At 41.3% G+C, this 27,751-nt stretch overlaps 1 protein-coding gene across 3 annotated transcripts in view; it reads left to right on the plus strand.

Annotated features, from left to right (window-relative positions):
- LOC137968051 (golgin subfamily A member 4-like) overlaps positions 1-27,751 on the plus strand; it is a 39,644-nt gene that overhangs the window by 7,378 nt on the left and 4,515 nt on the right. For 2 of the 3 annotated variants that reach the window (XM_068814671.1, XM_068814672.1), the window contains exons 4-19: positions 501-548; positions 848-904; positions 2,029-2,127; positions 3,375-3,441; positions 3,689-3,738; positions 3,920-3,976; positions 6,611-6,916; positions 8,347-8,601; positions 9,696-9,915; positions 12,099-12,148; positions 15,720-19,337; positions 20,805-22,373; positions 23,424-23,459; positions 23,857-23,925; positions 24,583-24,723; positions 24,873-24,920. In XM_068814671.1, the coding sequence (XP_068670772.1) occupies positions 501-548; positions 848-904; positions 2,029-2,127; positions 3,375-3,441; positions 3,689-3,738; positions 3,920-3,976; positions 6,611-6,916; positions 8,347-8,601; positions 9,696-9,915; positions 12,099-12,148; positions 15,720-19,337; positions 20,805-22,373; positions 23,424-23,459; positions 23,857-23,925; positions 24,583-24,723; positions 24,873-24,920 (6,690 nt within the window). Of the gene's footprint in view, positions 178-500; positions 549-847; positions 905-2,028; positions 2,128-3,374; positions 3,442-3,688; positions 3,739-3,919; positions 3,977-6,610; positions 6,917-8,346; positions 8,602-9,695; positions 9,916-12,098; positions 12,149-15,719; positions 19,338-20,804; positions 22,374-23,423; positions 23,460-23,856; positions 23,926-24,582; positions 24,724-24,872; positions 24,921-27,751 lie in introns of all 3 variants that reach the window. The other variant, XM_068814673.1, reaches the window with a different exon arrangement.

Genomic DNA, 27,751 nt, shown 5'->3' on the forward strand with positions numbered 1-27,751 from the left:
CAATGTTTAGATTGACACAAATGTAGATTGTTTTTGTCCTAAATCATAAATGAGTCCTAAGTTCTTCTTTTCCTTCAATTAATCTCATGGACATTGGTTGAAAATGTCATTAACATGTTTTCCTGTATGGGAAGTTGGGCTATTAAAGAGGAAAAGGAAGCGATGTCTTTGAAAAAGGTACAGCAATTGTCTAAATATTAATATTTTGCCAAGAGCTACTGTAACATTGTACTGTATATGTAAAGTAGACAGTATTGTGATACTGTCTTAACTACATGTGCAGTAGTTTGTTGTTAGTCCAATATGTACTCAAAGGCAAACCTATTTGAATTTTGTAAAATATATAAAAGAAATTCAGTATTTACATAGTAGAGTTGATGCAATGCAGACAAAGGTGGTAAAGACTTTTGGCTTCAGGGGGTCTTTATCAATAGCGATCATACAAGTCATGTAGGCATCTTACTCGTGAAAATTAATCCTGTTTTTCTTCTGTTTTTCAGGTTGTAGAGGCATATAAGAATCTTCAGAAAGAAAATGAAAAATTGCAGGTAAACATACAGTACCAGCTCCTGACAAAACAGTTATCTTGCAGCACAAAAATAATGCTACTTAGTTCATGTATTTATTTCATATTGATTGATGAACTGGTATATTAAAATACATGTACATGATTGTACAATATATCATAATTTATTGGACTGTAACTTGATTCAATTATTCAGCTGAATTTGATATGTGCTTGTTATTTTTTAATTACACAAAGTTTGGTGAAGCATTTCAGAAATGTTGTTCAACAATGTACTGTAATTTGGCATTGCTGACTTTTATTCTGATTTCTTCTTTGAAGAATAATCTCACTCAAAGTCAAGATAAGGCATTGAGAAGAATATCTGAAATGAAAGAGGTACACGTACATGAACTGCTTGAATTAAAATACATGTATGTAATTTTAATAGTTCTTTAACAGTTTTAAGAAGGGAAGAAACCTTACAGTAAGTACACTTAATTAAAAAAAGGTAACGGTAAAGTCTCTGTTACGAGCCAGAAGGCCCATCAGACCGGTGCTTATCTCTGCTTTCCGTAGCATGAAGCGACTAGGAGTATTTCTGCATGTACTCCCCCCTGGATGGGATGCTAGTCCATCGCAGGGTTACCCCCAGCATTTTCACCAGTACCCATTTCTACACCTGGGTGGAAAGAGGCACCGTGAGAGTAAAGTGTCTTGCCCAAGAACACAACACAATGTCCCCGGCCAGGACCTGAACCTGTACCACTTGATCCGGAGTCAAGCACTCTAAGCATGAGGCCACCATGCCTCCCACATTTAAGTCAAAGCAATTTAGTGGCCTTCCATTTTGGGTCCAGTAGCAGGGGGGTTCATTAAGGGCCTGGCACTTGGCAAATTGACCAGCTGTGCACACTCTTTTGCCACGACTTTGGGTGGCTCTTTTCATCGTTTCAGCTTACTTATTCATGAGGGGGTCATAAATTAGTTATTACACGTACATTAATTTTGTAGTACATGTGTATGACAATGACATTGTATGTATTATATAGTGACCTTTCTATGGAATACAGGACTTAAGAACCCCAATTATAAAGTAGATACAGTATATATCTTACAGTGTATGTTACTCAAACACATGACGATTTGTTTTTACTTGTCACTGGGCCAAACAATTAACCCACGAAATCATGATGGCTAACGTCCACTCAAACATCACCTACACACTGTATGTTCCCTTTCACCTTTTGCCTCCTTGCCGCTTCACGTCTCAGTAAATAATTTATACTGTATCCATCACTATTCATCTCCACTTTGGTGAATAATAATAAATCAAAATTTGTTAATAACTCTGACTTGACAGTTGGTTTATGTACATTGCTTAAGACAACTTTTCTTTGTATGTACATATAATTATAATATAGAAAATTGTGCACTTTTAACCCTGTTGTTGGTATCTGTTCCATTGGGTCTTGTAACACTAACCATCTATAAGTTGTTCAATGTCCTCTTTGTAACTCTAGACCATCGAGTTGGAGAAACAAGCTAAGATGCACTTGGAGGAAACACTACAGTTATCTATTGATGAAAAGGAAGAGATCATAAAGGCATTGCAAACACAGGTCAGAATTTCTTTTCTATTCTAGTATTCTAGTATTTAAATTTACGGCAAATTGGAAACTGTATGATAATGTTATTGAATAACAACATTTATGTACACTTCATCTGATAACGTTTTATAAGCATTGCCCATTATTTTATGTCCTTGTACAGGGTTGGAAATTGTGACCAATACAGTCGCATTGGCGACTGAATTTTTTCCCTTTGCTGAAGTAAATAAAGAAATGACAAAATTATTTTGTTTCTCGCCGTGAAGTTTCTTTCAATCTGAAGAGACCGTAATCGTAGCATAATTAATTTTAGCTGTGATGTTATGTGCACAACTCTGTTCCTTCGATATTATTCACCCTTTTCTGCAGTTTCTTTACACACAAGTATTATGGGCTCATATTTTGTTTTGCTAAACCGCTGACAACATAATGCAGCACAACGATTTGGCAACTAAAATTTGCGAACTTGCAACTGGATTGTTTCGTTACTTTCAAGCCCTGTTGTACCGAAGTTGGCCAGCCTCTTTTAGTATCTATACTGTACATGTACATACATGTAGGTGTCACAACTTCCATGGATTTGATATGGAAAAAAACCTTGGTGGTGTGACTACCTGATATGCATTAATCTTAATTTTACATAACTCATGGACTGAAAATTCCAATGATACTGTGTCTGCTTTTTTTTTCATAGAGGATCCCCTCCCTGTGTGCAATAATTATTGTATCATTGTACTGTCTCTGATTGTAATGGAGGGGGGTGTGAGAATTCTCAGTTTTGTCAAGCTTGCACAAAGCTGACGTTTCTCAACATCTTTGTCCATGATTGATGCTTTACTGTGTACATGTGCATGGACACGAGGGCTTGTGTTCTTTTGGTTTTCAGGTTATTAAAAAAACTACTTAAACTTCAAGTAGGGTTTTAACTTTTTCGGTAAACAAAACATGCACAGAACTTTGCCAAAGACCCTTCAGGCTGGTCTCTCTCATACATGTACTTTGGCAATGCAATGTACATCTCATGTACTGTATAAATGCTTGTGTGAGTTTATTACAGTATCTTCCAAACACAATAAAATCCATGCGTCTGTTATAGCCCAGTAGTGGAGTCTTCACATGGTATTGGTTTGACTTCTGTTACGAGCATTCATTTTTATCCAGTACATGTACATACATTCATATTTTATTCCATAGTATCCCTGAGACATAATTGGAAAAATACATCTTTTCAATGATTGCTACGTTTTTATGTTTTACAGGTCCAGCTATTAAAGCAGCAAGGATCTCGTGTAATGTCAGGCACTGATGCCATAGATGCAGGGTTAGGTAAGTGGTTCATCTTTGTCTTTGCTTCCTGTGGACAGTTCATTCCTTTTTACATGAACATGTACCTCATATTCATGTCTCCTGTCTGTCAGAGCACCTTGCACACACATCTTAATTCCATCAGTTATGTAGTCTACAGACTCCTACATGTACATTTATATTCTAAAAGATTATTTTTTAGAACAAAATTTTAACCGGACAAGCTGATTTTTTTTGTGCTCATTACCCTCTGATTATTTTTCTCAAGGGTCGCAGAGTGATGAAGAAAAGTTGAAACAACAAGGACTCTTGGAAAAGGTGTGCTCTTCATGTACATGTGCAACCTGTTGCATCAACATTGATATGTAGTCTTGGAAATGTCATATTTCGTGATTGAATTTCTGGTATCGCCGTGGTTGCAATACAATGTACATGTATGTCATGGTGATGTTACATTATACATGTAATCTCTTTCATATGCTGGGTTTTGTGCTTGTAGATAGAAAATCTCCAAGTTGTTGTGGACCAACAAGCACAGGAACTGACAGAGCACAAGGTACAGTGTAATAATGAACATGTACCTCTTGGTTCCCCTGTTTCTTTCCTTATAATAATGTGAAAATATTTCTGCAATCTGATTGGCTGAGATAAGTACAGTTTTTCGGTAACACAGTGCAGAAAAGAGGTAATTGAACGCAAAAATAGGTAATTAAATGCCCTTGGCAGCCATCTTGAGAATTGATTTCACGGCAAGGAACTGGGCTAGATCTTGTTACGTCATCTGGATAAAAAAAAATCTAGATTTGGTGTCCACACAGTTCCGGATTAATATCGGATTCAAAAATATCCGCTCTGGAGAGCGTATTCAAAAAGTTCCGGATTCGCCAGCGAATTCGCTGGATACATGTGGACAGAAGGCGTAACCGAAAAGAAAAACTGGCGGAATCAAAAATGTCTAGATACGTGTGGACGGGGCCTAAAGGTGATGTTACACGAGCCGATTTTTAACGCCGATTTTTAATGCAACATTGTTGCGTTAAAAGTTGCCTCGTGTAACAGGGTGTACAGGGTGATTTTTAACGCAACATTTTGTTTCGGCAACATGTTGCAGGTTTTTGAAAGCGATTCAAAAACCTGCAACATTGTTGCCCGAATTTTGTGGTGTTGGTGCGTGTAACAGCCCCGCCGCTGACTTTTAACGCAACATCGTCAAGAGCTAACTCTCTTATTAGCTGATGATATACCCCTCTTTCCTCCCTCCGTCTAATCCAACTTCTCGTCCAAATAATTCGTTCCCGATTTCTTCTTTTTTCGTCTTCCAAATCGCCCACTAACAACAGAACCTGACTGATTTTCAGCCACCGTCTTCTTAACTCATTGTCCACCATATTTGTCGAGCAGGAGCCTGGGTTCAAGTGTTGCGAGCAATGTTGCGTTAAAAATCGTCTCGTGTAACATACCGTTGCCGCAACAAAGTTGCGTTAAAAGCCGTCTCGTGTAACATAGATTAAAAATCGGCGTTACAAATCGGCTCGTGTAACATCACCTTAACTCTCAGACAGAATGATTAATTTTAGTGACTACGGGGTGGCCCACTGACCGACCTCGAAAATTTCGTTTTATCAAACGAGTTGATAAACCACTATAGCAATGGAGATGGTGCGACTCAGGCCCCGTGCACACGTATACGGATATTTTTGAATCCGCAACTTTTTTCTTTCCGGATACGCCTTCCGTTCACACGTATCCGGCGAATATTCGATGACGAATCCGGAACTTTTTGAATACACTGTCCAGAGTGGATATTTTTGAATCCGATATGAATCCGGAACCGTGTGGACGCCGAATCCGGATATTTTTAATCCGGACGACGTAACAAGATGGAGCCTTGCCGTGAAATCAATTTTCAACATGGCTGCTGAGGACTTTATTGCGCATGCTCTGTTACCTCTGTGTCCTTGAGGAGTCCTGAGTTCTAGAGTAAATCTGGATACGTTTCGGATACGTGTGGACTGGCAAATTCGATTTGAATACGCTACGTGTGGATGGAAATATTTTTGAATCCGGAAAGAAAAGGTTGCGGATTCAAAAATATCCGGATAGTTGGGGACGGGGGGGCCTCAGTGGTAAGGGCGCTTGCCTTGAGATCCGGATATCCCGGGTTCAAGACTCATTCAAGACCACTCGTTGAATTTGATCCTGGTATTCCCTGGTTCAACTTCTCAGCTGCACCTGGTTTGCCTCTTGCTCTCAATTTCTCAGCTGCAACTGGTTTGCCCCAAGCCACTTTGGAATTCTTGATAGCTGTTGTTGGTCTGACCTGTCGTTTCGTTGATTGTTTCATTGGCCCTCAAAATCCCCTATGGGGAGTGATAAATTAAGTATCTATGTAACTACCGTGCAGCACCACAGTAAAAGGTAAATGGAAAGGTCCTTATTTCATAAGGGTAATAGGTGACAGTGAACTAGAGAAACTGATAAACTTGTGGCCCTTAGTGAGCACCTTTTACCCCCTCCCCCCTGCCCCTTCCCCCGTCAATGCTCCGTTTTACGGGTATTCAAAGCTACAGCCACACGGATCAGAGGAAAGTCGAAACAGACGTCAGTGGAATAGACGGGGAACTAAATGGCAGCTTCCAGCTCAGAAAGCCGCGCACTGAACGGCTGAGCTTCGTCTGTCTCTGTTCTTAAAAAAATATTACCTTACATTACGTTACCTTTAAAAATTATCCCTACATTTTACTGACCAGCCAACTGACCAGAGAGCCGACCCTCCGGCTGTCTGATACAGCTGTACAGTAAACCATTGAAAGGAAGGGTAACCGGAAATCGCTTGTTGATAGGGGAAGAATTCATCTTTGACGGTAATTATTTGTGATTCATTGAATTTTAGAGCGAGTTTCAGTCGAGTGTCGTAAAACCAAAACCAAAGTAATTACTTTGGCCAATCAAAAAGGACGGAGACAATCCAACAAACCAATCAAAACTAGAAGTAATTACACGTAGCCGACACAAAGCGCGGGAAAATGTGCACGCGCAAGCCACGATTGGTTTTGGTTTCACTTCTGATTGGTTGAAAAAGTGGCGCGAGAAATTTGAACCAATCGCTGAGTGAAGTAGTCGTAAAGCAAAGCAATTCGCTAATTACTTTCGGCACTCAATTGAAAACCGCTCTATTGAATCAATTTAGGAGCAATCCCTTCAAAAGGATCAGACCATTTCTAATCAAATGAGGGAAGCTAAAGCGCTGATACTTCGCCTGGAACAAGAGAAGAAGGTGGCCATTCAGGACATGATGGACAACCTTCAGTTAGCGTTGCGAGAAAAGGACGAAGCAGTGAAGAACATGAACGACATGAAGCAAGCTCTGGATGACCGTAACGTTCAGCTGGAAGAAATGAAGAACGAGAAAGATGAGTTCTTTCAGAAGATGGAGAAACAACTGGAAGAATCAGAGAAAAGACGAGAAATCGCGGAGCTGAAAAAAGAGAGAGAGGTTAGACGTACATTTCATGTTTTTTGCCCATTTACATTGTAACGAAATAGAGATTCAGCGATTTCTACGGCGAACGGCGAAAGTCAGGCTGAAATGTACGTTTTCAGTATCAAAAATCAAAGAAGCTTGTTTAATTTTAGGACATTATTTTCAGTCTTTGCTTGTTATTTACAGATGTTGAGCAACTACCTTGAAGAAGGAGACTATTATTTTACAATAAGAGAAGTTTACAGTACATATTGTACGACAATACATACTTAATTGACCACTCAGGCCAATGAAACACAATCAACTAAACGACAGAACAGAAGAACAACAATAGCTCTCATGAAGCCCAACTGGCACATTTATTCACGTCGTTTATTCACGCCCACTGATAAACGTTGACATAAAATGCCAAATTTGAAATTCTGTGGACAACGTGGACATAGAAAGTCAACTCACGTTTTAGATCTATTCGTTACGACTTAAAGCAATTGCTTAAGGACGGTGCCTGCTATTGATATTGCGCATACGTTCTGCGTATTTCGAGATACTCGGACTTTCTGTGGGTGATGCTTATCATTACAGGGATATAATATTTAGCGCGGTTCAAAGCTATGGGAGAATGCAAAACTTAGCAAGTGATCTTGGTATCCAAAAAGAAAATTGGGGGCAACCATGCATATTTCAGAGATAATTAAGCTTCAGTTTGGAAAAGAACGCCGTTCATTGCTTCGTATTTTAAAGCTTTTTACAAATATTGTCGATTAATTACAGCATCTTCGAAAAATGCGTGGTTACCCCCAATTTTATTTTTAGATTTCAATAACACTTGTTGAGATCTTCCTTTCCCGCATATTCAGTAAACCGCGCAAAAATACCTAATTAGTAGGCACGGTCCTTAATGGACGACTTACATACATGTATGATATCAATAATGCGCAATGCGTCGTGATCGCAGGAACTACTTAAGGAACAGAAAATACAACGACAACGTCGTCGAGAATAGAAACGGAAAAAAAACGACAGCTTTATAGACAAGAACACGCTCCTCCCGTACGTTTTGCATAAAAAGACCAAATTACAGATTATGTGCAGGACGTGAGGAACCAACTAAACATTTTGAATTTTCCGAGTATTCTCTAATTACTAGACCACAAGCTGCCCCTTTTTCGCCGTATATGTAGTCGAGCGCGAGGAGAAGACACGCACGCGAAAAAATGGCTGCGCGAAATGAGCGAGCGAATCCTTGAAACCAGATTTCGCCCGATTTTCTCGTGCTTGTATTCTCGCTCTCAACAAAATAAGCGGCGAAAGAGGAACTGCCCGTATAGTCTACTTGTTACGGTCTGATTGTGCTCAAGGGATAAGTTAACCCAGATAAATTGTTATCACGCATGCTTGAGCTCTTCTACAGTATTTTTAGTCGCTGGCTCTTTGTGGTTTAGATTCAAGAATTGGCGGCAAAATTTGAAGCCGCGGCAAAAGGGGAGGAAAATGAAAGAAAAGCAATGATGGAGAAGTTAAAAAGAGACAAAGCAGAGGTTGTGGCGCTCATGCAGAAGGACAAGAACGAAAAGATGGATGAGATGTTGGCTGCCAAAGAGAAAGAACTTCAAGAAGCATTGGTAAAGAAAACGAAAGAGACGGAGACATTTTTACTGGCCAAAGAAGAAGAGATGAGAACAAAATATAATCAGAAGGTAATGTTGTCGAAGGGTGTACAAGGGAACCGATCTCTGTGTTGGTGCTTGTTGGTCGCCATCGTGGATTAGCAGTCGTGCTTGAATGTATTCGAACAAAAGTATAGCGTGAGGCGACCCCTTTTACAGTGTGTCTTCGTGCTTAAAGTCGGTTCGCTTGACTGCGTTTGATTTTCGTGCAAAAGTAATCCCCCAGGTAGGCGTGTTCTGTGTACTCCGAGGAAGTCATAATTATCCTTTGTTTTACCTTCGAGTTTTTTTTTTTTTTTATCAAGCGCAACATGAATATATTTCTGTATGTTACGAAAATAGAATAAGGAGCTTACGAACGAACGAGAGAAGAGATCCTCGCGTTTAGTTGGACGATTTAAACAGTTGTATCTTATAGACACCTGAAAATATCAAGTATCTGACCTTTGCGTTGCCGGTACTCAGTTAGGGGCAGGGGCCCGTTTCTCGAAAGCTTCGAAAAGGTTTCGGGCCCGAAAAGCCATTTGTGAAACTGCCAAAAGGCTTGTTTTGGAAAGCCGATCTTTTAACATGTTTTCAAGCCAACTAAAAGAAACATGTCTGTGAAGTTTGGCGACTTAAATCAGAGGGAAATGTGTCATCCGAGAATGGCCCACACAGTTTCGGGACTTTCGAGAAACGGGTCGCAGGTCAATTTGTTGGGATCATTTGTTCGCGTGAAGGACTTGATGAATGAAATCCATGTATATTTGAAATACGGGTTATAGACGAATGAGAGAAGAGATGTTCGCAGTTAGCTGGACAATTTAAGCTTAAGGTCTCGTCACGCTTTTGCTTCTCAATAAATTGTACGTTTTCCATGGCTAGCATGTCGCTGATTATCAACTTTCATAAGCCTAAAATCGGGTAGTTAGTAGATAGGTTAAACAAGTTGTTTTAACTTTTGAAATCAACTTTTGTTTAGCAAGTCGCCTAGAAACAAACTCGTTTGTTGATGACGCAGATCGCAAACAATGACGTCAGTGAAAATATCCTTAAAAGGCAGCGCTGTCACCATTAAAGGAATACTCTAGGTAGACGTTTATAATAAGTGTTTCGTTAATATTCCATGTATTGTTTCCAAGGTTAAGGAGATCGAGATCGCGGTTGATGAAAAGGAATTGCAGAAAGAAGCCGCCCTGAAAGAGAAAGAAAAAGAACTGCAAACTCTGCGAGTGCAACTGGAAACACTATCACAGAATCTACAACAGTCAACCTACGAGGCTTCACGCACTGGACAGGAACAGTCCAGTAAATTATCGAATCTGCTAGGTGAACTACAGCGAGTGACTGTTGATAAGAAAGGCAAGGAAAGAATTTAGAAGTTAAAAAAATATAGCGCGCAGCGAAACCCGGTTTGTCAGTCTAGTTTGGTTTAAGTTTCACCACCCAGGAGTTGAGGATCGCATGACTGAAGAAGCTCCACTTTTTGGTTTGCCCGTAAAGGCGCCGCAAATGAGGAAACATTGAAAGTGAAACGTTGTTTCCCGATATGTATCCTTGGCGCGCAAACGAGGAAACATTTTCTGAGGAAGAAAAACGTTTCTGAACAAATTCAGTAACATTCTTTCTTGCTTCCCGGGAAGCAAATGTTGCTCCCGCAACAAATGCTTCATGAGGCCGCAAACGGGGAAAACATAATATTATGTTTGCTTCTACAACAATGTTTCCGCAACAGTTTCCTCGTTTGCGGGCCAAGGCCATAGCGCAACACCAAGGACGGAACTACGCGTCCAACTCCATGCGACCAGTGTATTCTTCGATGTTCCAGAGAATTTTATTTTTAAAAGGGGCACCTGTGGCTCAGTAGGTCGAGCATCGGGCTGCCGTGCGGGAGGTCGTGAGTTCGACTCCGGCCGGACCAACTCTCAGGGTCTTTAAATAACTGAGGGGTAAGTGCTGCCTTTGTAATTACTTCTGCAAATGGTTAAGACTTAAGTCTTCTCGTATAAGGACTGTAAACCGTAGGCCCCGTCTCGCCACTCTTCAATGTTCATAAACTCTGTGGAACGTTAAAGATTCGACACACTAGTCGAAAAGAGTAGGGCATGTAGTTCCGGGTGTTGCGGTCTGGCCTTTCCTTCAGCAATGTGGTCGGCTTGGCGTAATCTTCTGAATGGACTACTGATCGATGAGACCACATAACAGAAAAAACAGACAGTAGTCAAATTGAAGGAGTCCAAGTGCTGAAACTGGTAAACTGGTAAACTAAACAGCTTACAGTCCTTACATGTATCTGAGATTACTCAAAAGTGTTTGCAGATGAAATATCAACTGTGGCACTCTCTCCTCAGTTGTTTTGGGAGTATTGGTTCGGGGCAGAGTCAACGGTAGGGAAACTGTTCAATGCCGGTTGTCGGAGACCGTTGTCGGGTGAGGAGGTGGGGTGGGGGGGGGGGGGCGGTAGACCTCATGTCATTTCTGGACAGACACCTTTACAAAGGAACGAGTGGCAGGAGTCATATCATAATTCTTTTGGCATGCCTCGGTGCTTTCAGCTCAAAATTTAAAGTTATTTTGTGTTGGACCCATCTCTCTGCCACTCTATGGGATTGGCCAAGTATTAGAATACCACTGCTCTCATTTGACATGAGGTAAAGGTAAAGTCGTTCTCAGGCCAATTGACCCACGCAATTAATCGATTTGAACCCCCCCCCCCCCCCCCCCTCCTCCTCTGAATGGGATGCTAGTCCATCGCAGGGTTACCCTCACAAGGCAGCGTGTCTGGTACCCATTTATACACCTGGCCCCAGTTGTTCAAAAGGTGGATAACGCTACCCACCGGATAAATCACTATCCAATGGATGGCACAATTGGTTTCGTTATGACTTATCCACTGCATAGTGATTTATCCGGCGGATAGTGCTATCCATCGTTTGAACAACTGGGGGCCTGGTGGAGAGAGACATTGTGGAGTAAAGTTGAGAACTTGTCCAAGAAGAGGAAAACGGCAACAATTCACCTTTATCACTCGGCGGCCATTTTGGAGTCCTTGGGGAATAAAGGCTTTGTCTTTGCATTGTCTTTGCATTGTCTTTGCCCGTCCAGCCTCACATTGAATGACAGGTTCGACGGGCAAAATCTTTTGTTTGGACATTGAGTGATATGGGTCTATGCTAGGCTTCGAACTAGCGATCCAGAGATCGCGAGTCCGGGACGCTAACCACCAGGGGCCGGTTCCCGAAAGGTGTAATAACTCTATTCCGGGGGTAAATATGCCGGAATATTATTCCGGTACGTACGTTTATCTCTGGAATAGAGTTATTTACACCTTTCAGGAACCGACCTCTGGACACCATGTCTCCACGAATCTTTCCGCGAGTGGCTTTTTGGCTTGGTCGCACTCTGACCGACGACCAGTGGTTCAGTTAGTTGAGCAAATGGGCTTTTCGCGCGGGAGATCGCGGGTTCCAACCCGTTCTCACAACTGCCAGGTTTAGGTTTTGTTCGCGTTTCTGTGACCATCAAAACTTGTTGTCTTTCGACAGAAATGGAGCAGAGGCTGGAGGAAACGCAGCAAAAGCTCGATCAAGAACAGGTACAGTGTTCCTTTTTTTTTACTTGTTTTTACATGTTTTCTGTTACTTAAATTAGATTAGATTTAGATAAACATTTGAGAATAAAGAAAGGACAAAGAAAAGTTTAACACGACGTTTCGATATCGTCATGACGTCAGTCTCCATTGGGGACTAGAAGAATAGACCAATTTCGATATATTAAAATTCAGTCCTAAACAAAAGGCATCATCTCGAGGCTCTGGGGAATAAATATAAGGATTTGTATGAGTTTATTCTCCAGAGCCTCGAGATGATGTCTTTTATTTAGGACTGAATTTTAATATATCGAAAGTGGGCTATTAATTACATGTAGATGTTCATGAATCAAAGAAGCCAAGCCTGGACACACAATCGGACTATATCCGCTCAAAACTATTTACTTGAACATACTTAGACTATTATCCCTCGCTCGTACAACATAGTTTTTGTGGTGGTGCAGGGTAAGTGCACTATGTCACCGAGTTGTCAGAGTGTAAGTCCGTGGCAGCAATAGGCCCGCAGCGCGTGAATAAATCACAAAAAATAAACAGGTCTGTTGGAAGCATGCTTGAATTTCAGCAAATGAGCCCCCAAATCAGCAGGAATTTGTAACGCTGATGAATAATACAGCAGTTTCTGTTTCCAAAACGATGGAATTACATGGTGATAAATCAGTAGCCTCGTCTAGGAGAGCGAGTTTTTGACTTTGCAGAAATTAAACAATGGTCAACATCAAGAGTTGACGATTGAGATCTTTGCGTTGAATTATTGAATTCGCACATTTGTTGTCGAACTTTATAAAACTTGAAAGGAAAAAAGATGTAACTAACAAAAAACGAAAACCAAGTGTCTTGCCGTTATTTTGTCACAGATGTATCCTTTATTTCGTGAGTTGCTAGTGTAAACACTGCAAGGTAACTTGATCACAGGCGGCCTCTGAATTCTGTATCACTTTCGTTTTTGCGATTTACTTGTGCAGGCTATTTACTTAAGGTGGCTGGAACCAGTTTCACCACTTTTAGAGACCTTCTTGTTAGATGGGTTATAACTACTATACTATATCACGTAACAGCAATGTTATGGTACCACGTCAAACACCAATTAGTGCTTAACAAAATGCGCTCACAATTTTGACGTAATGGGTTACCATGGCAACATGAAAGGTCTCCAAAAACACCCTATATTTCGTCTTTACTTGCTTATATCTTAAAAATGAACTCGGTGACCCCCATTTTTTATTGTAGAATAGTAATTAGCATCTTGAGATAGAACTATCTGCAAAGTTTAAAAAAATTCTTGGGAGCCAATTCAGAGCTACCTTAATTTTTCGAAAATTTAAGGTAGCTCTTAATTGGCTTCCAAGAATTTTTTTTAACTTTGCAGATAGTCCTATGTCAAATTGCTAATTACTATTCTACAATAAAGAATGGGGGTCACCGAGTTCATTTTTAAGATATAAGCAAGTAAAGACGAAATATAGGGTGTTTTTGGAGAGCTTTCATGTTGCCATGGTAACCTATAACGTCAAAATAGTGAGCGCATTTTGTTAAGTAACAATTGGCGTTTGATATGGTACAATAACATTTCTTTTTCGTGATACAGTTTTGTAGTGACAACCCTTCTAATAAAAAGGTCCTTGAAAGTAGTGAAACCGGTTCCAGCCACCTTAATACATCTACCATAGCACTATAATAACTACGATACCAAAACATTATCACGTAAAATTAGAGCTACATATTACGCAAAGACAACTTGAATATCCTGGAAAACAAAGCGCAGCTCAGTTGACAGTTATGGAGTTAAGCACTGTGTCAAGTTACTGCACTACCACACGTACGCAATGAGTGCCTATTTTTTCAGTCACCTTAAAATGATGTCATGGAGACATTGAAGCGTTGTGTTAAGCTTATTTCGGTTATCTCTATCCTTAACTAAAGACTCTTTTTTTTGGGCATTTTTAACGCACTTATTTTGCACAATTTAAGCACTTGTCACTTATAGACACCTGAAAAAATCAGCTGGTTTCATCGGGAACACACGAGCCCAATACATTGACCTGTGGCCTGTTTCTCAAAAGTCCCGAAACTTTTCGGCCTGTTTCGGGTGCCGCAATTCCCTTTGTATCTCAAGAACGGACAGGATTTAAGTCGTCAAACTTCACGGACATGTTTCTTTTAGTTAGCTTGAAAACATGTTAAAAGATCGGCTTTTCAAAACAAGCGGTTTGCAGTTTCACAAATAGCTTTTCGGGCCCGAAACGTTTTCGGGACTTTCGAGAAACGGCCCCCTGCTCCGAACTGAGTGACTTCATAGCTCATCAGTTGGTAGAGCACTGGACCGGCATCGCAGAGGTCATGGGATCGAATTCCTTTGAAGCGAACTGAATCTTTCAGGTGTCTAAAAGAGACAATAGGGAGCTTAAGCAACGACAACGGCGACGGCAACGAGAACGTTACAAATTTGCATATTCAGTGGGCAAAAACAATAGCTTTGCACGCCCTGCACGTGCGTTTTTCATTTTTGTCCATTTCTTTGCCGTCGTCAGCAAAGCATCAACGTGAAATTACCAAGTTTGAGGTGTTATGGAGGACGTCAGCACTTGGGAGATAAATTTTCGTTTTTCTCCCCTAAGTAAATTAAGCGCCGCTCGTAACGGTTTCATTCCTGAGGGACTGCCACACCTTTGTCATATTAAAAAGCCTGGAATAGTCGCGAAGTGATCGCAATAACGTGAATTTATGTTTTGAGATGACGTTCTCGATGCCGTTCCCGTCGTCGTTGCTAAAGCTCCCTAATTGTGCACACAAGCGCGAGGATCCCTTCTCCATTTCGTCTATAACCCGTACGTACTTCAAATATACATCTATTTCTTACATTTTTGACGTTGTCGTTGACAGATTCGATATCTCTGAGCCGTCCTTGTCGTAGCTAAATCAGTGGAATAAAATCGGTTGTTAATCATAGCAATGTCCAAGCACACACTGTCATTAGGGAGCTTTAGCAACGACAACGGCGACGGCAACGAGAACCTTACAAATTTGCATATTTAGTGCGACCCCTCGTCTTTGATCCATCTTTTGAACTTGTGAGCTACAAGTTCAAAAGATGGATCAAAAGACGAGGGGTCGCAATCATGATATGACATTGTCAACGATAATGCTATAAATTTTTGGGTTGTGTTTTAGGAATCTTATGTCTTACAATAGCCCATTTTCGAGTTGCTGCATGCCTCCGTTTCAAAGCGAGTACTATGCACAACCATTCAAATGGAAATGAGTTGCGTAATTCTTATGCAAATCAAACACATTTCCCTCACAATAGTTGAGCACCAAGACTCACTTCGAAACCGAGACAAACAGCAACTCGGAAAAGGCCCATTCTCACATGTTGTCTAATGAATTTCTTCAACATTCTGAATGTTGACACTGTCGTCGAAGTTGCTAAAAAGCCTTCTCTTGTGTCAACGGCTAATGTGACTGAGAATCGTTGCTTTGGTGACTGTCTTTCTTGATCAAGCAATCAGGGTGAGAAGTAAAGAGTCCTAATTTCTGTGTACATATGTTCTCCTTGCAGGCGAAAATTGCAGAAATGATACAACAGCATAGTAATCTCTTACAAGAGAAGCAAGACGAACAACAAAAAATGCTGGCCAAGTTCAAGAAAATGCATCAAACCAAAATCAATGAATTGACCGAGAGCATCAGAAGGTCCGAGCAAAAGGTGGCAGAGCTGGAAAAACAACGGAAAGCGGACGAAGAGCAGCATGGGAAAGACTTGGAAGAGAGGCAGCGCCAGCTCGAGACCGAAAAGCAGTCGGAATTGGCTCGGGCTGCGAAACGAATGGATAGCAAAACCCAAGAAATGAAAAAGATAGTCAAAGAACTGAGAACTAAACTAAATGAAAAGGAAAACCAAGCTAGAGAACTTGAAGAGAAGCTCAACAGTGTTGAGCAAGAGAACGCGGCGCAGAAAAGCGCTAGTGCAAGTGATTTTGCGAAGAAAATTGCCGATTCAAATAAATCGGTTGAGGAATTGCGCAAAGTGCTTGCAGATAAAGAACGTGTGGTAGCTGAACTTGAGAAGAAAGTCAGCGAAACCGAAAATAAAAGATCTCAGGACATTGGAGAGATTTCAAAGGATAGAGACAATAGACTGAAAGAGAAAGAGCGAGAGCTCGTCGATGTGAAAGGAAAGTTGACTGAGAAGGAGTACTATTCAAAGGAACTCGAGAAACAATTGCTTGAAATGAAAACCACAAAAGACCATGAAATTGAAGCGGCCACGAACGAAGCCGCGATTAAAATTAAGGAAATCGAAGCTCGCTTTAACAGCAAGCGAGAAGAAGAACAAAAAGTGATGCAGTCAGAAAAGGAGAAGGGAACTATGGCGGTGAAGGATGTCGAATCGAAAAAAAACGAACTCGAGCGGATTAACACTGAACTTAAAAGCAGGTTAAAAGAATCCACAGAGAAGGAAACAAAACTACAAGAGGAACTGGATTCTGTTAATAACAAATTTAAAAACCAACTTGAAAACTGTAAACAGAAGTATCAAGATGAAATTCAGAGATGCAAAGAGCAAGTATTGCTTTTTGAAGAGAAAAATCATCAACAGTTGTCTGAGTGCAAAAGTGGCTACGAGAAACAAATTACGAGTTTGAAGGACCATTATGATCAGGGCGTTCAAAAGGTCCGAGAGGAAAAATTGCTCGTCGAAGAACAGTATAAGTTAGAGTTGCAAAAACTGCGCTCCGAACTTGATAACAAATTGTCCGAGAGAGTGAAATCTCTTGGCGAAAAAGAGACTGAGCTTTCGAGTTTGAATAACAAGGTGGAAAGTTTGGCTCACGAACTTCAACAAGAAAAGGAACAATCACAGCGGAGTGTTGATGAACTTAGCAAAAGTATAACGCTTCGAGATGAAAAGATTGGGAAACTCAAAGAGATGTTGAAATCTGAACAAGAAGGGCGTTCGGCGCTGCAGAAACAACGCGATCAAGAACTGGAGCTAAAGGACAAAGAAGCAAAAGAGATGACGAGTAAAATGGAAAAAGAATTCCAGAAGCAACTACAAGAAAAAGAGGATTCTGTTCGAGAGAGATTAAAAGAAATTGCGCAGCAGCATAATATTGGTGTTAAAGATGTAACAACTAATTTGGAAAATATCAGGAAGGAGGAATTGGCAAAATTAGAAGATCGACATCACGCTGAAATATCTGAACTTAATCTAGGATGGGAAAGAAAAGTCGTGAGCTTACGAAAAGAGAACGAAGAAACAATGGAAAAAATGCTCAACGAAGCGAGGGAAAAGGAGGAGAACATGGCAAATGAAAACGCAAACTTGAGGAACGAGCTTAGCAAGCGAGAAAAAATACAACAGGTGCAAGTAGAAGAGCTGAATTCCAAGGTGAACAGCGTTCTGGAGGAGAAGGAGGCGAGCATTGCGAAGGTAAGAGACTTGGCCGGCGAAAACAAACGTTTAAAACAAGACATTGAGAATCTTAACTTGGACATGGAAAGTAAAATAAGCGATTTGACAGAGGGTCACAAACAGGAAATAGAGGATATTAAGAATCAGTCCTTTCTCCAAGTTGAAGAGTTGGCGCTTCAACAAAAGAACGACTTAGCGAGTCGTGAGATGGATGTTGAGTTCGTCAAGAAAGAGGCAGAAAGAAACCTGAGCGATGCGTTGCAGAGGCATTCGGAAGAATTGGAAGAAGTACGGAATAGTTTTAAAGCGAAACTGGGCGAAGCCAATAAATCCTACCAGCAGGAATTGGCCCACACCAAACTGATTTATGAAAAGCAGAACGTTGAGATGGAAAAATTGAAGAAGTACCATGAAATAGAGTTGAACGAACTTCGAAAGGGACACCGAAAGGAAACAGAGGATCTCTTGAAATCTGGCGAAGAGGGCAAGAGCAAGATTGTCAATCTGGAACAGATGTATCGCGAAGAAGTTGACGGATTGAACTCAAAGATACTGAAGTTGGAAGCTGAAAGAGCAAAGCAAGAAGACGAAATGGGAAAAACGGCGGCGGAAACGAGGCAGAAATTTGTCAAAGAAAACGAAAATTTGCGAGAACAGTTTGAACAGCTGAAGATCAAAATATCAGAAGCAGAGACGGAGCACCGGAGCAAAATGGAAGAACTGCAAAGATCAGCCGAAGAGAATGAGAGTAAATTTGAAGAGGAAGAGAGGAAACTTAGAGAGCAAGTGGACAAGTTAAGCAAATCAGCAGAAGAGAGGAAATTGGCGTTTGAAGACCAAGAAAAGCATTTGAGAGAAGAGATCCGTGTTCTTGAGGAAAAGCTTGGAGAAACTGAAGCTGTGAATTCGATTAAAATGGAAGAGATGAGATTGTCGGCTGAGCAGATAAAGAACGCGTTTGACCATGAGGAGAAGAAGCTTCTGGAGGAGATCGGAACGCTTCAAAGGACATACAAGCAGCAAGCAGAAGAAATTCGAAGATTGTCGGCGGAATCTGAGGGCAAGTCTGTTTCCGAGGAAAAGCAAAAGAAGGAGATTGAACAATTAAGGGAAAATCACAAGAGAGAGGTCGAACAGTTGAACGAAAATCACAGGAAAGAAATTGAATCTTTGACACAGAAGGTGAAGTTGGCGACAGAGGACAAAGTGAAGAAAGAGACTGAGAAGCTGAGAGAAGCGCATAACAAAGAAATGCAATCGATTTTGCAAAAAGCTAAGGACGCACAATCTAAACATCGCGAAACCGAAAAGACGATGAATGAGGAATTAAACAACTTGAAGAAAGAGCACGCGAAGAAGGGGAAGGAGCTTGAAGAGGAAAAAGCGAAGTTCGTGGAAGAAGAGAAACGGATGAAGGTTGAGTTTCAGAAAGTCGAGACTGAGGTAAAACAGAGCTCGGAGGCTGCATCCGCGAGTTTGCAAAGGAAACTGGAGAAAACAAAGAAGGAAAGAGAGCAAGAGGTACAACTTTTGAATACAAAATGGAAAGGAAAGTGTGATGAGATCAACCAGAGATACTCGACCCAGATACAGAATCTTCTGCAACAGCATGAAGACGAGAAGAAGATCTTGGTAGGGGAGCACGAGAAGGCTTTGGACGACATGAAACGAAAGAGCAACGGAGAGCGTGCGGAGTTGGAAGAGAGTGCAAAGAACCAGCTGGCCGAACGGCAAAACGCAGTATCCGAATTGCAAGTGAAGGTATGGAAATCAATAAAAATCATAATGATGAACTTTACTTAAGATTCCACCATATTTTGCTGAACACAAGTCCTCTTCTAATTGGGGAAACAATAAATCAAATAACTTGAAGTGCAGACAGAGCAAATTTCAATCGAGTGTTGTAAAACCAAAACCAAAGTAATTACTTTGGCCAATCAAAAAGGACGGAAACAGTCCAGGAAACCAATCAAAAATCGACGTAATTACACGTAGCCGACACAAAGCGCGTGAAAATGTGCACGCACGAGCCACGATTGGTTTGGGTTTCACTTCTGATTGGCTGAAAAAATTGCGCGAGAACTTTGAACCAATCACTGAGTTTAATGCAAAACCAAAGCAATTCACAAAAGTGTCCCCGAAACTCTAGTCCTCAAGTGAACTTATTCCAAAATGGCCGCCATTGCAGTATTCGTGTTTGCTTGGAAATTAGCCCTTGTTGTAATGCCTCGTTCTTTAACTTAAAATTCAAAACAAAATTTACATTGAACGAGGCAACAAGGGCTAATTTGCAGATAAACAAAAGGATACGTAGAATGGAGGCCACTTTGGTACGAGATGTATTTACCCTCATCAAATAACGACGCTAACCTTTAGAGCAATTTTCAATTGGGTGTCGAAAGTAATTAGCGAATTTCATTGGTTTTGCATTACTTCACTAAGTGATTGGTTCAAAGTTCTCGCGCCACTTTGTCAACCAATCAGAAGTGAAACCAAAACCAATCGTGACTCGCGCGTGCACAATTTCCTGCGCTTTGTGTCGGCTACGTGTAATTACTTGGAGTTTTGATTGGTTTACGAGATTTTCTCCGTCCTTTTTGATTGGCTAAAGTAATTACTTTGGTTTTGGTTTTACGACACTCGATTGAAACTCGCTCTAGTCTTACCTGATTGCCAGAAATAGGTAGCAAATGCTGAGACGCTTGGACAGTTCGTGCTGCTTGTCGCGATTGGTCGTGTATATTAAGTGCATTTCTGGACACGGGTGATCGGAACGCGGAGTAGAGAACCAACAGACTCAACTCACATATTAGGGAGATTAAGCGAAGACGACGGCTACGGCAACGAAAACGGCAGTCCAAAATATAACTTAGCGCTATCACAAGTATTTTGCGATTATTCCGTCTTGTTCACCTTGTATTTCATTGTTATATGCTCACGTTGTCGTCAAAACCTAAAATTTGGTGATTTCACGTTGTTGTTTTTTGGAGTACGGCAGAGAAATGCAGCGGAATTCGTGCTGCACGTGCAACATGATCACTTTTCCTTTTTAACCAATCATATTCTTGCTTTGTGGCGTTGCCGTAGGCGTAGCCGTCGTCTGTGCTTAAACTCCCTAATACGTCGAGTCCGGGAATCGGACCCAGGCCACATTGATAGGAGGCCTGTGTTCTGATGCGTGTCAACCATAAACACTGTCATTAAGATCTTTTATCATCTGTATGTTAGGTCAAAAAGGCGAAAGAAAAAATCAAGAACATGACTGCCAAACACGAACAAGAGTTAAAAGGACTCCAAGAGAATCAAGAGAAAGCGGATCAAGAGATTAAGACACTGCACGAAGGTGTGTCTGCTTTGAGAAAGGAACTCGCCGAGACAACGGAAGGTTACGAGGAGAAACTCCGTGAATCGGCAAAACGTGAAGAAGAGTTGCAGCTTAAAATAGTCACGGGAGAAAGCAACAACAAAGCAGTTGATGAGAAACTAGCAGAGCTGAGTAGGGAAAAGCAAGAAATCTTAGACGCTGCTGTCGCAAGGGAGGCGGAAATGCGGCATAAGATACAAGCACTACAGTCGGAAATGGAAAGCCGAGTGGAGACTCTGCAAACGAAGCTGAAAAAGCAGGAAAATGACCATGTGGAGAAGGTTAACGAAATGGAGATTGCTACGGAAAAACAGTTGGAAAAGCAAGCTGAGGAACTGACAGAGCAATACAGGAGCAAGCTGAGCGAGATGAAGAAAAAAGCAGAGAGCAAGATTGCGGGGCTACGAAAACAGCTCAACACGCAAGCTGTCGAGAAAGATACGGAGTTGTCCAATGTCAAAGAGACCTTGAATTCGTCGGAAAATAAAATCAAAGATTTGGAATTACAACATGGAGAGGAGCTTGAAAATGCCAAGCAGAGTCACCAGCAAGAGCTAGAGTCTAAAATGGAAGAGCTACGGCAGACTGCAGAACGCGAGAAAGAAATATTGGGTAAAATAACGGACCTCGAAGCGAGGAATAAAGAACTTCAAGAAAATGTCGAAAATTTGGTCGTTGAAAAAATGGACGCATTGCACGACCAAGAATCGGCTTTGAAGGATGAGCACGAGGCAGACATGGAGAATTTACGCACAGAGCATGCGGGCGAGCTCGAGAAATGCGAAAAGAGATTTAAGGCTAAAATGGCTGAGAAAGAGTTGGACTATAACTCAAAAATCAAACAACTTCTCCGAGAATTCCAGATTAAGTATAGTGAAAAGGAAAGGGAACTACAGAAGACCGTGGAGGAACTAATTGCCAAAGGACAGCGAGAAGAGCAGGTGATTATCGACGAGCATAAAACAGAAAGTATAGAGTATCAACGAGAATTGAAACTCAGAGAAGACGAAATGCTTGCTTTAAGACAGTCAACTGCGGAACAGCTGGAACAAAAAGACAGCGAGATCGCAGAGTTGCGAAGGACTCATTCAGAGGCATTCGAGAAAGTAGAGAAGGAACACCACGAGGCGATACAAAAAATGGTTCGAAAATACGAGGCGGATATGGAGAATTTGCACCAGGAACACCGCACGAAGATAGAAGAGTTCCAGGAAAGATACAGGAACGAAATGGAGGCGCTAGCGAGGGATCGTGTCTCTGAAGTGGCTGCTGTCGAGAAGAAGTTCAAGACTCAAATGAAGAAGAATCAAAATGAAATGAAGAAGCTTTTAAATCAAAAGGAGTCTTTCATTCAAGCACAGAACGTGACATTGACCGATGCCGCGGAGCCTGGACTGCTTCAGACGGCTGGGTCTTCGTCTTCTGTTAATAGTGTAAGTCGAGAAAGTCTGGAACCCAGGAGTGTGTTTCGGCTCAGGGACGATAATTAGGCGACGACGAATTCAGACGAAACATGGACGATTTAATTTGACGAGCGAGTGAAGGACCTTTTCTTTGAACGTACCGTTTAGGGTATAACATCACGCACCTTGTAGTTTACTCTTAAACCGGGTTGACACAAAAACCGACGACATCTTAAATTTAACTTGACAAAACACAACTGCTTCGGTGTTGTTGTTTTCGGGTGTTTGAATTTTTTTAAATTTCTTTTTTGTTCTTTCTTTGTTTTCTTCTCTGTTTTAATAATTCAGTTGGATGTTTATTTCCTTTTATATCTTCTAATGCAAAACCTAGCTGTTGGTATTTGTTTCCTTTGAACGTTTGACAAAGTACTTGACTATCGTCTCTCTTTGACGCAGGAAGTGTTAAGGTGATGGCGCTCTTATTTTGACGTTTTGACACTTTCTCTTTGATGTCAGTGTTGATGTTGATTCGGTAGATGAAGTTTATCTTTCGTGTTTACGTTTTACTACACTACTTGACGATTTAGGATGGTTTTCAGCTAGCTAAGTGGCAGAAGTGATCCTGGGTACACACGACCACGTTTTTGTTGACAAGTGTCCCTGAAAATTTACAATTTCACTGTACTATTTTTGCCCTGGACAGTATTTACTTGCTGGTTGATAACGATAACGGACGACCGTCCCCGTTTTCCTTTTTTCTTTTTTTTTTTTTTTTTTTTTTTTTTTGGCAAGAAAAGTCGGATGCAGTCTTGTTGTCTCGGTATTCAAAGCTAACCAGGTGCCTCTGTGACTCCACCAAACGGGGACTCTCCCTCGCCATGCTAGTGTCCACTGTTATCGCTGCTGACATTGAGTAGCCAGCTAATTGAGCGCACAGCTTAAATGGCAAATCGTGTTTTTACATTTTGGAATTAAACTTCGGCACACACAGTTAACAAACTTGTACACCTGTATATCTCCCCTGATTTGTTTTTTTCCCACTGTCTCAATGCGATCACCCTTTTATCCTTGTTGATTTAGGAACCTATGGACGATTCAAGTCAGGCAGTTCTTAAGGTATTGTACGTTTTGATTAATCCTTGCTTCCAATATCTTTCGCTCTTCTCCTTGTGGGTCAAGTCTTTGAGCAAAGCGATTGTTCGTTTTATTACATATTCATCCCTTTTTCCTTCCTTTATTTTTTTCCTTTTTTTCCTCTTTTCTTTGTCTTTCTTTCTCCCCCCCCCCCTCCCCCCACATTGTCATTGTCTTCATGAGCTTGTCTAAACCCATCCGATGTCAACCCGAGTATGACCTCGCGACCAGGGTCTTGAGATTTTAAATTTTTATTTTTCCAAGATTACCATTTTTAAGTTGGCAGGGAGGTAATTGAGGAAGAAAGGTTCTTCCGAGACTATCCTGTAAATTGGTCGAAACCTTTTCGTTTGAATCGATGTTACTGTTTCTGTCTTAGGATCAAATAACGCGGCTTCGAACAGAAGTCAGTGTGTTGAAGGAGAGAGAGGAATCACTAAAATCACAGGTCAGTCTAGATTACATTCCGTGTATCAACGGTATATTCACAATGTGCCGCGCACCGGTGGCTCAGTTGGTTGAGCACCGGGCTGCCATGCGGGAGGTCGTGAGTTCGACTCCGGCCGGACCAACACTCGGGGTCTTTAAATAACTGAGGAGAAAGCACTGCCTTTGTAATGACATCTAAAAATGGATAGACTCTCTCGTCTTCTCGGATCAAGACGATAAACCGTAGGCTCCGTCTCACAACCCTTCAATGTTCATAACGCTGTGGGACGTAAAACAACCCACACACAATACGCAGTGTAGGGCATGGAGTTCTCGTTGTTGAGGTCTGTCCTCTGTGGTGTATCATGGATGGGAGGATAAATGCTGGGAGATATTAGCGACACCGAACTACTCTAAAATCCGAGGGTCAAAAAAAGATGTGATGATGATGTGTATACTTCTACACTTACATTGCGATGATTATGGGCAGGTCAAAATTGCGTGCAGTTTTTCCCTGTTGTGAAATTTCGTATTTGTCTTGATTTATTGCCTTCTTAGTATAACGTCGCTAGTAATCAATTTCACCCTTTCCCTCTCGAATTTGATCACATCACCAAAATCATTCCCATTTTCTTTAAGCCGAGTTATGCCAAATCGTCATAAACTTTTGTTGTAGATCGATCAGCTTAGCGGGTCGCCGTTGAAAGGAAGACCTGATCGCCCCCCTCAGTTGAATTTAGTGGCCAATCCACTCTCAGAAAACACGACGGCGTACGACACGTCACCCAAGTCTCCAGTGGAACCCACAGAGTTTGAGGTTTGTTCAACAAGCTATAGTTCAAGTTCACAAAGTGTAGCTTGCTTAAAAAAATGATGAAATGAAGTCTGACATGGTCACCTTGCAGCTTGCATTTCAATGTGCCATTGATTTTTTGTGTTCCCTAATCTCTTGAATTCGTTTTGCAGTATCTTCGAAATATATTATATGAATACATGATGGGCCGCGAACGACGGGTAAGTGAAACTGTGTGTAAATGTGGCAGGCCTTAAACGCAGCCTTTAAACGCTGCTGACCTGATCCTCGCATTATTTGAGAAAATATAATTTAGGGAGTACGTCTTTTAAAGCAGTTTTCAATTGAGTGTCGTAAAAGATATCGACCAATCACAGCAGGTTCAAACAGCGCAATATTCGCATGTGACTTGCTCAAAGCGCGGGAAAAATCGCGCTGTTTGAATGCAAGTCGCGAATTGTTTGGTTTTTCTTTGCATTGGCTGATAAACTGGCGCGAGATTTTTAAACCTATCACTAAGCGGAGCAATTGCAATGGCGTAATTACTTTTGGCAGTTTTTTCACTAAGTGTGTCCCCTACAGAATGTCTTTTCATTCAACACCATGCTGCTGAAAATAACTTGAGAAATCTTTACAGAAAACTCTTTTCTCACCGAACCAAATACTTATCACCTGAAACGAAGCGTTGAAGAGGCGAAATAACGTGGAATAACTTGCCCCAAGATTTAAGGGAAAAATGCAAGCTCTGGTGGTCAGGGGTTCTCGAGAAAGTATCTGGTGAATCGGGTTCCCTCACGGCAATCATGTGAAACAGTTACTGTTGTAACGAGTTTTGGAAGGTATTCAGTTTTTAGCTCAACTGATGATTCACCGTGTTGAAATAAAGTCACCGTTTTACATTGCGTTGCGTTTCATCAAAGGACGATTTTATCTTCGATGACGACTTTAGGAGACTCGGAAAAGATCTCATTGCACCTTTGCGGGAGCCAAACCTACGACTTTCTGATTGCAAGTTAGGATGCTCTATCACTGAGGCATAGAAGACTCGTGGGAGTTAGTTCATGTCATTCTAGTCCCCAGAATCCGTTTTTCTTTTGGTCAGCGCCAAGGACAAGGACTTTGGCCACAGCCAAAGCAGGAAGTCCGCGAATCACGGACTTCCGGCTCTTCTGCGAACAATAACGGCCCTCAGCGCTTACAACATAGAGAGCTTTAGATTCTATGACGAGAGCGACTACGAGTACAAGATTTTCTCTTAGGACAACAGTGAGCGCGCGCAAAACAGCGTCATTTTGGCGGGAAAAACGTGATACCGTCGTCATTTTAGTACGAGATTTTGCACAAATGTCGTCGTGTCAAAACGAGTCAACAACACGGTAGCAGTTTGGGCATTTTTCGATTAGCAAAAAGGCTCAGTTACCAGCAATAAGAATAACTGAGCAACCTATACTGCTAACAAAGAGTAAGATTAATCGACCGGGTTATAAATCTTCTCAGTATTTTCGCTAAAAAAGGGCAGTCGAATCTCGTACTCGTTCTCGTCCTCGTCCTAGAATCTAAAGCTCTCTATTAGGGAGTTTAGCAACGGCAACGAAAACGTGGCTTCAAAATATAAGTTAGCTCTACTGCAAGTATTTCGCGATTATTCCGTCTTGTTCACATTGTACGATACCGGCGTACTATCTTGTAATTGGATGGTTACGAACGGTTTTAAAGCAAAAATAGAAAATGAATGGTTTATTGTTATATGCTCACGTTGTCGTCAAAGCCTGAAATTTGGTGATTTCAAGTTGTAGTTTTGTGGAGTACGGCAGAGAAATGCACGAAAATTCGTGCTGCACCTGCAGCTAGCACGAGTAGTTTTTCCCTTTTAACCAATAATATTCTTGCTTTGTGGCTTTGTCGTTGCCGTTGCCGTCGTCTTTGCTTAAAACTCCCTATTATTATTAAAATAAATGCTGATTTGATGAAACAAAAGAAACAATTTGCATAAAAATAGAGTTCAATTCCCAGAGGATTAGTTTGGAACACCAACATGGCCACCGTTTCTTTGTTTTGGAACACCAACATGGCTGCCTTGAGTTATTTGAAAACGCTCTATATCATTACCGCAAATGCGCGTATTCTTGGCTGTGACCAGTGTCCGTGTTCTTTGTGCTGACCACAAGAAACGCGCACTGTGGGAACGAGAAGGTCAACACTAATTTCCATCCCTCAAACTGACATTGGACATTTCGTAACAATTACACGACGCAATATCCCATGTTAATATGGACAAGCTTACCGCTCTAAAAAGAATGAAAACAGGCAGAATTACAGCTTTAGTTCAACAAAGAATAGCGTTTCTAAGCTATGCTGCGCTGATCTACAGTATTTAGGTCTAAAAACCCCGTTGAAGACGGTTAACTTTCAATTGTTTTGCTGGGTACTACTATTTTCAATACTCTAATTTTCCGGGAGGTTGTCTCGTTAGTCTAGTGGATATCGGAAACTGCAAGGTGAAGCCATCGATCCGGGTTCAACTCTTTGCCTAGCCTATTGTGAATCTTCTAAGCTTGTTTAAAATCTTTGTTTCGTTGAAGTAGATTTGAAGTCTAAAGTAGAAATGGGAAATGTCAGTTTGAGGGATGGAAAGAAGTGATGACCGGACGAGAATGGGTTCGTGTGATAATTGTCCCGCTATACTACTAGGACTGAAATTATCGAAATTGTGCATTATCTCAATTGTGTTATGAGGGCAATGGCTAATGTTTACCCCGTACCCCGTTTAATAAATGAAAGGATGTTTTTTTCATCGGCGGTAAGGCGGGGAAAGTTTTCTCGGGGTATTTTTTCCATGGTGTTCCTGGGATACTGGGAAGAAAATACGAGGCACCATTAATGTGAAAAAAAAAAGACCTTTCATTTTTTACATGCAATTGTAGATGAGCATTTACCGTTACACTTGCGATGACAGTTCACCTTTACATTGGGGTTCGAGTAATTTCCATCTGTTGTATCGGGCTCGAGTTTTCGCAGATAGCTGATTATACAAAGCCCCTTTAACATTCGT

This window comes from Montipora foliosa, chromosome 8 (assembly GCF_036669935.1).
Source record: "Montipora foliosa isolate CH-2021 chromosome 8, ASM3666993v2, whole genome shotgun sequence".
Lineage (NCBI taxonomy): Eukaryota > Metazoa > Cnidaria > Anthozoa > Scleractinia > Acroporidae > Montipora > Montipora foliosa.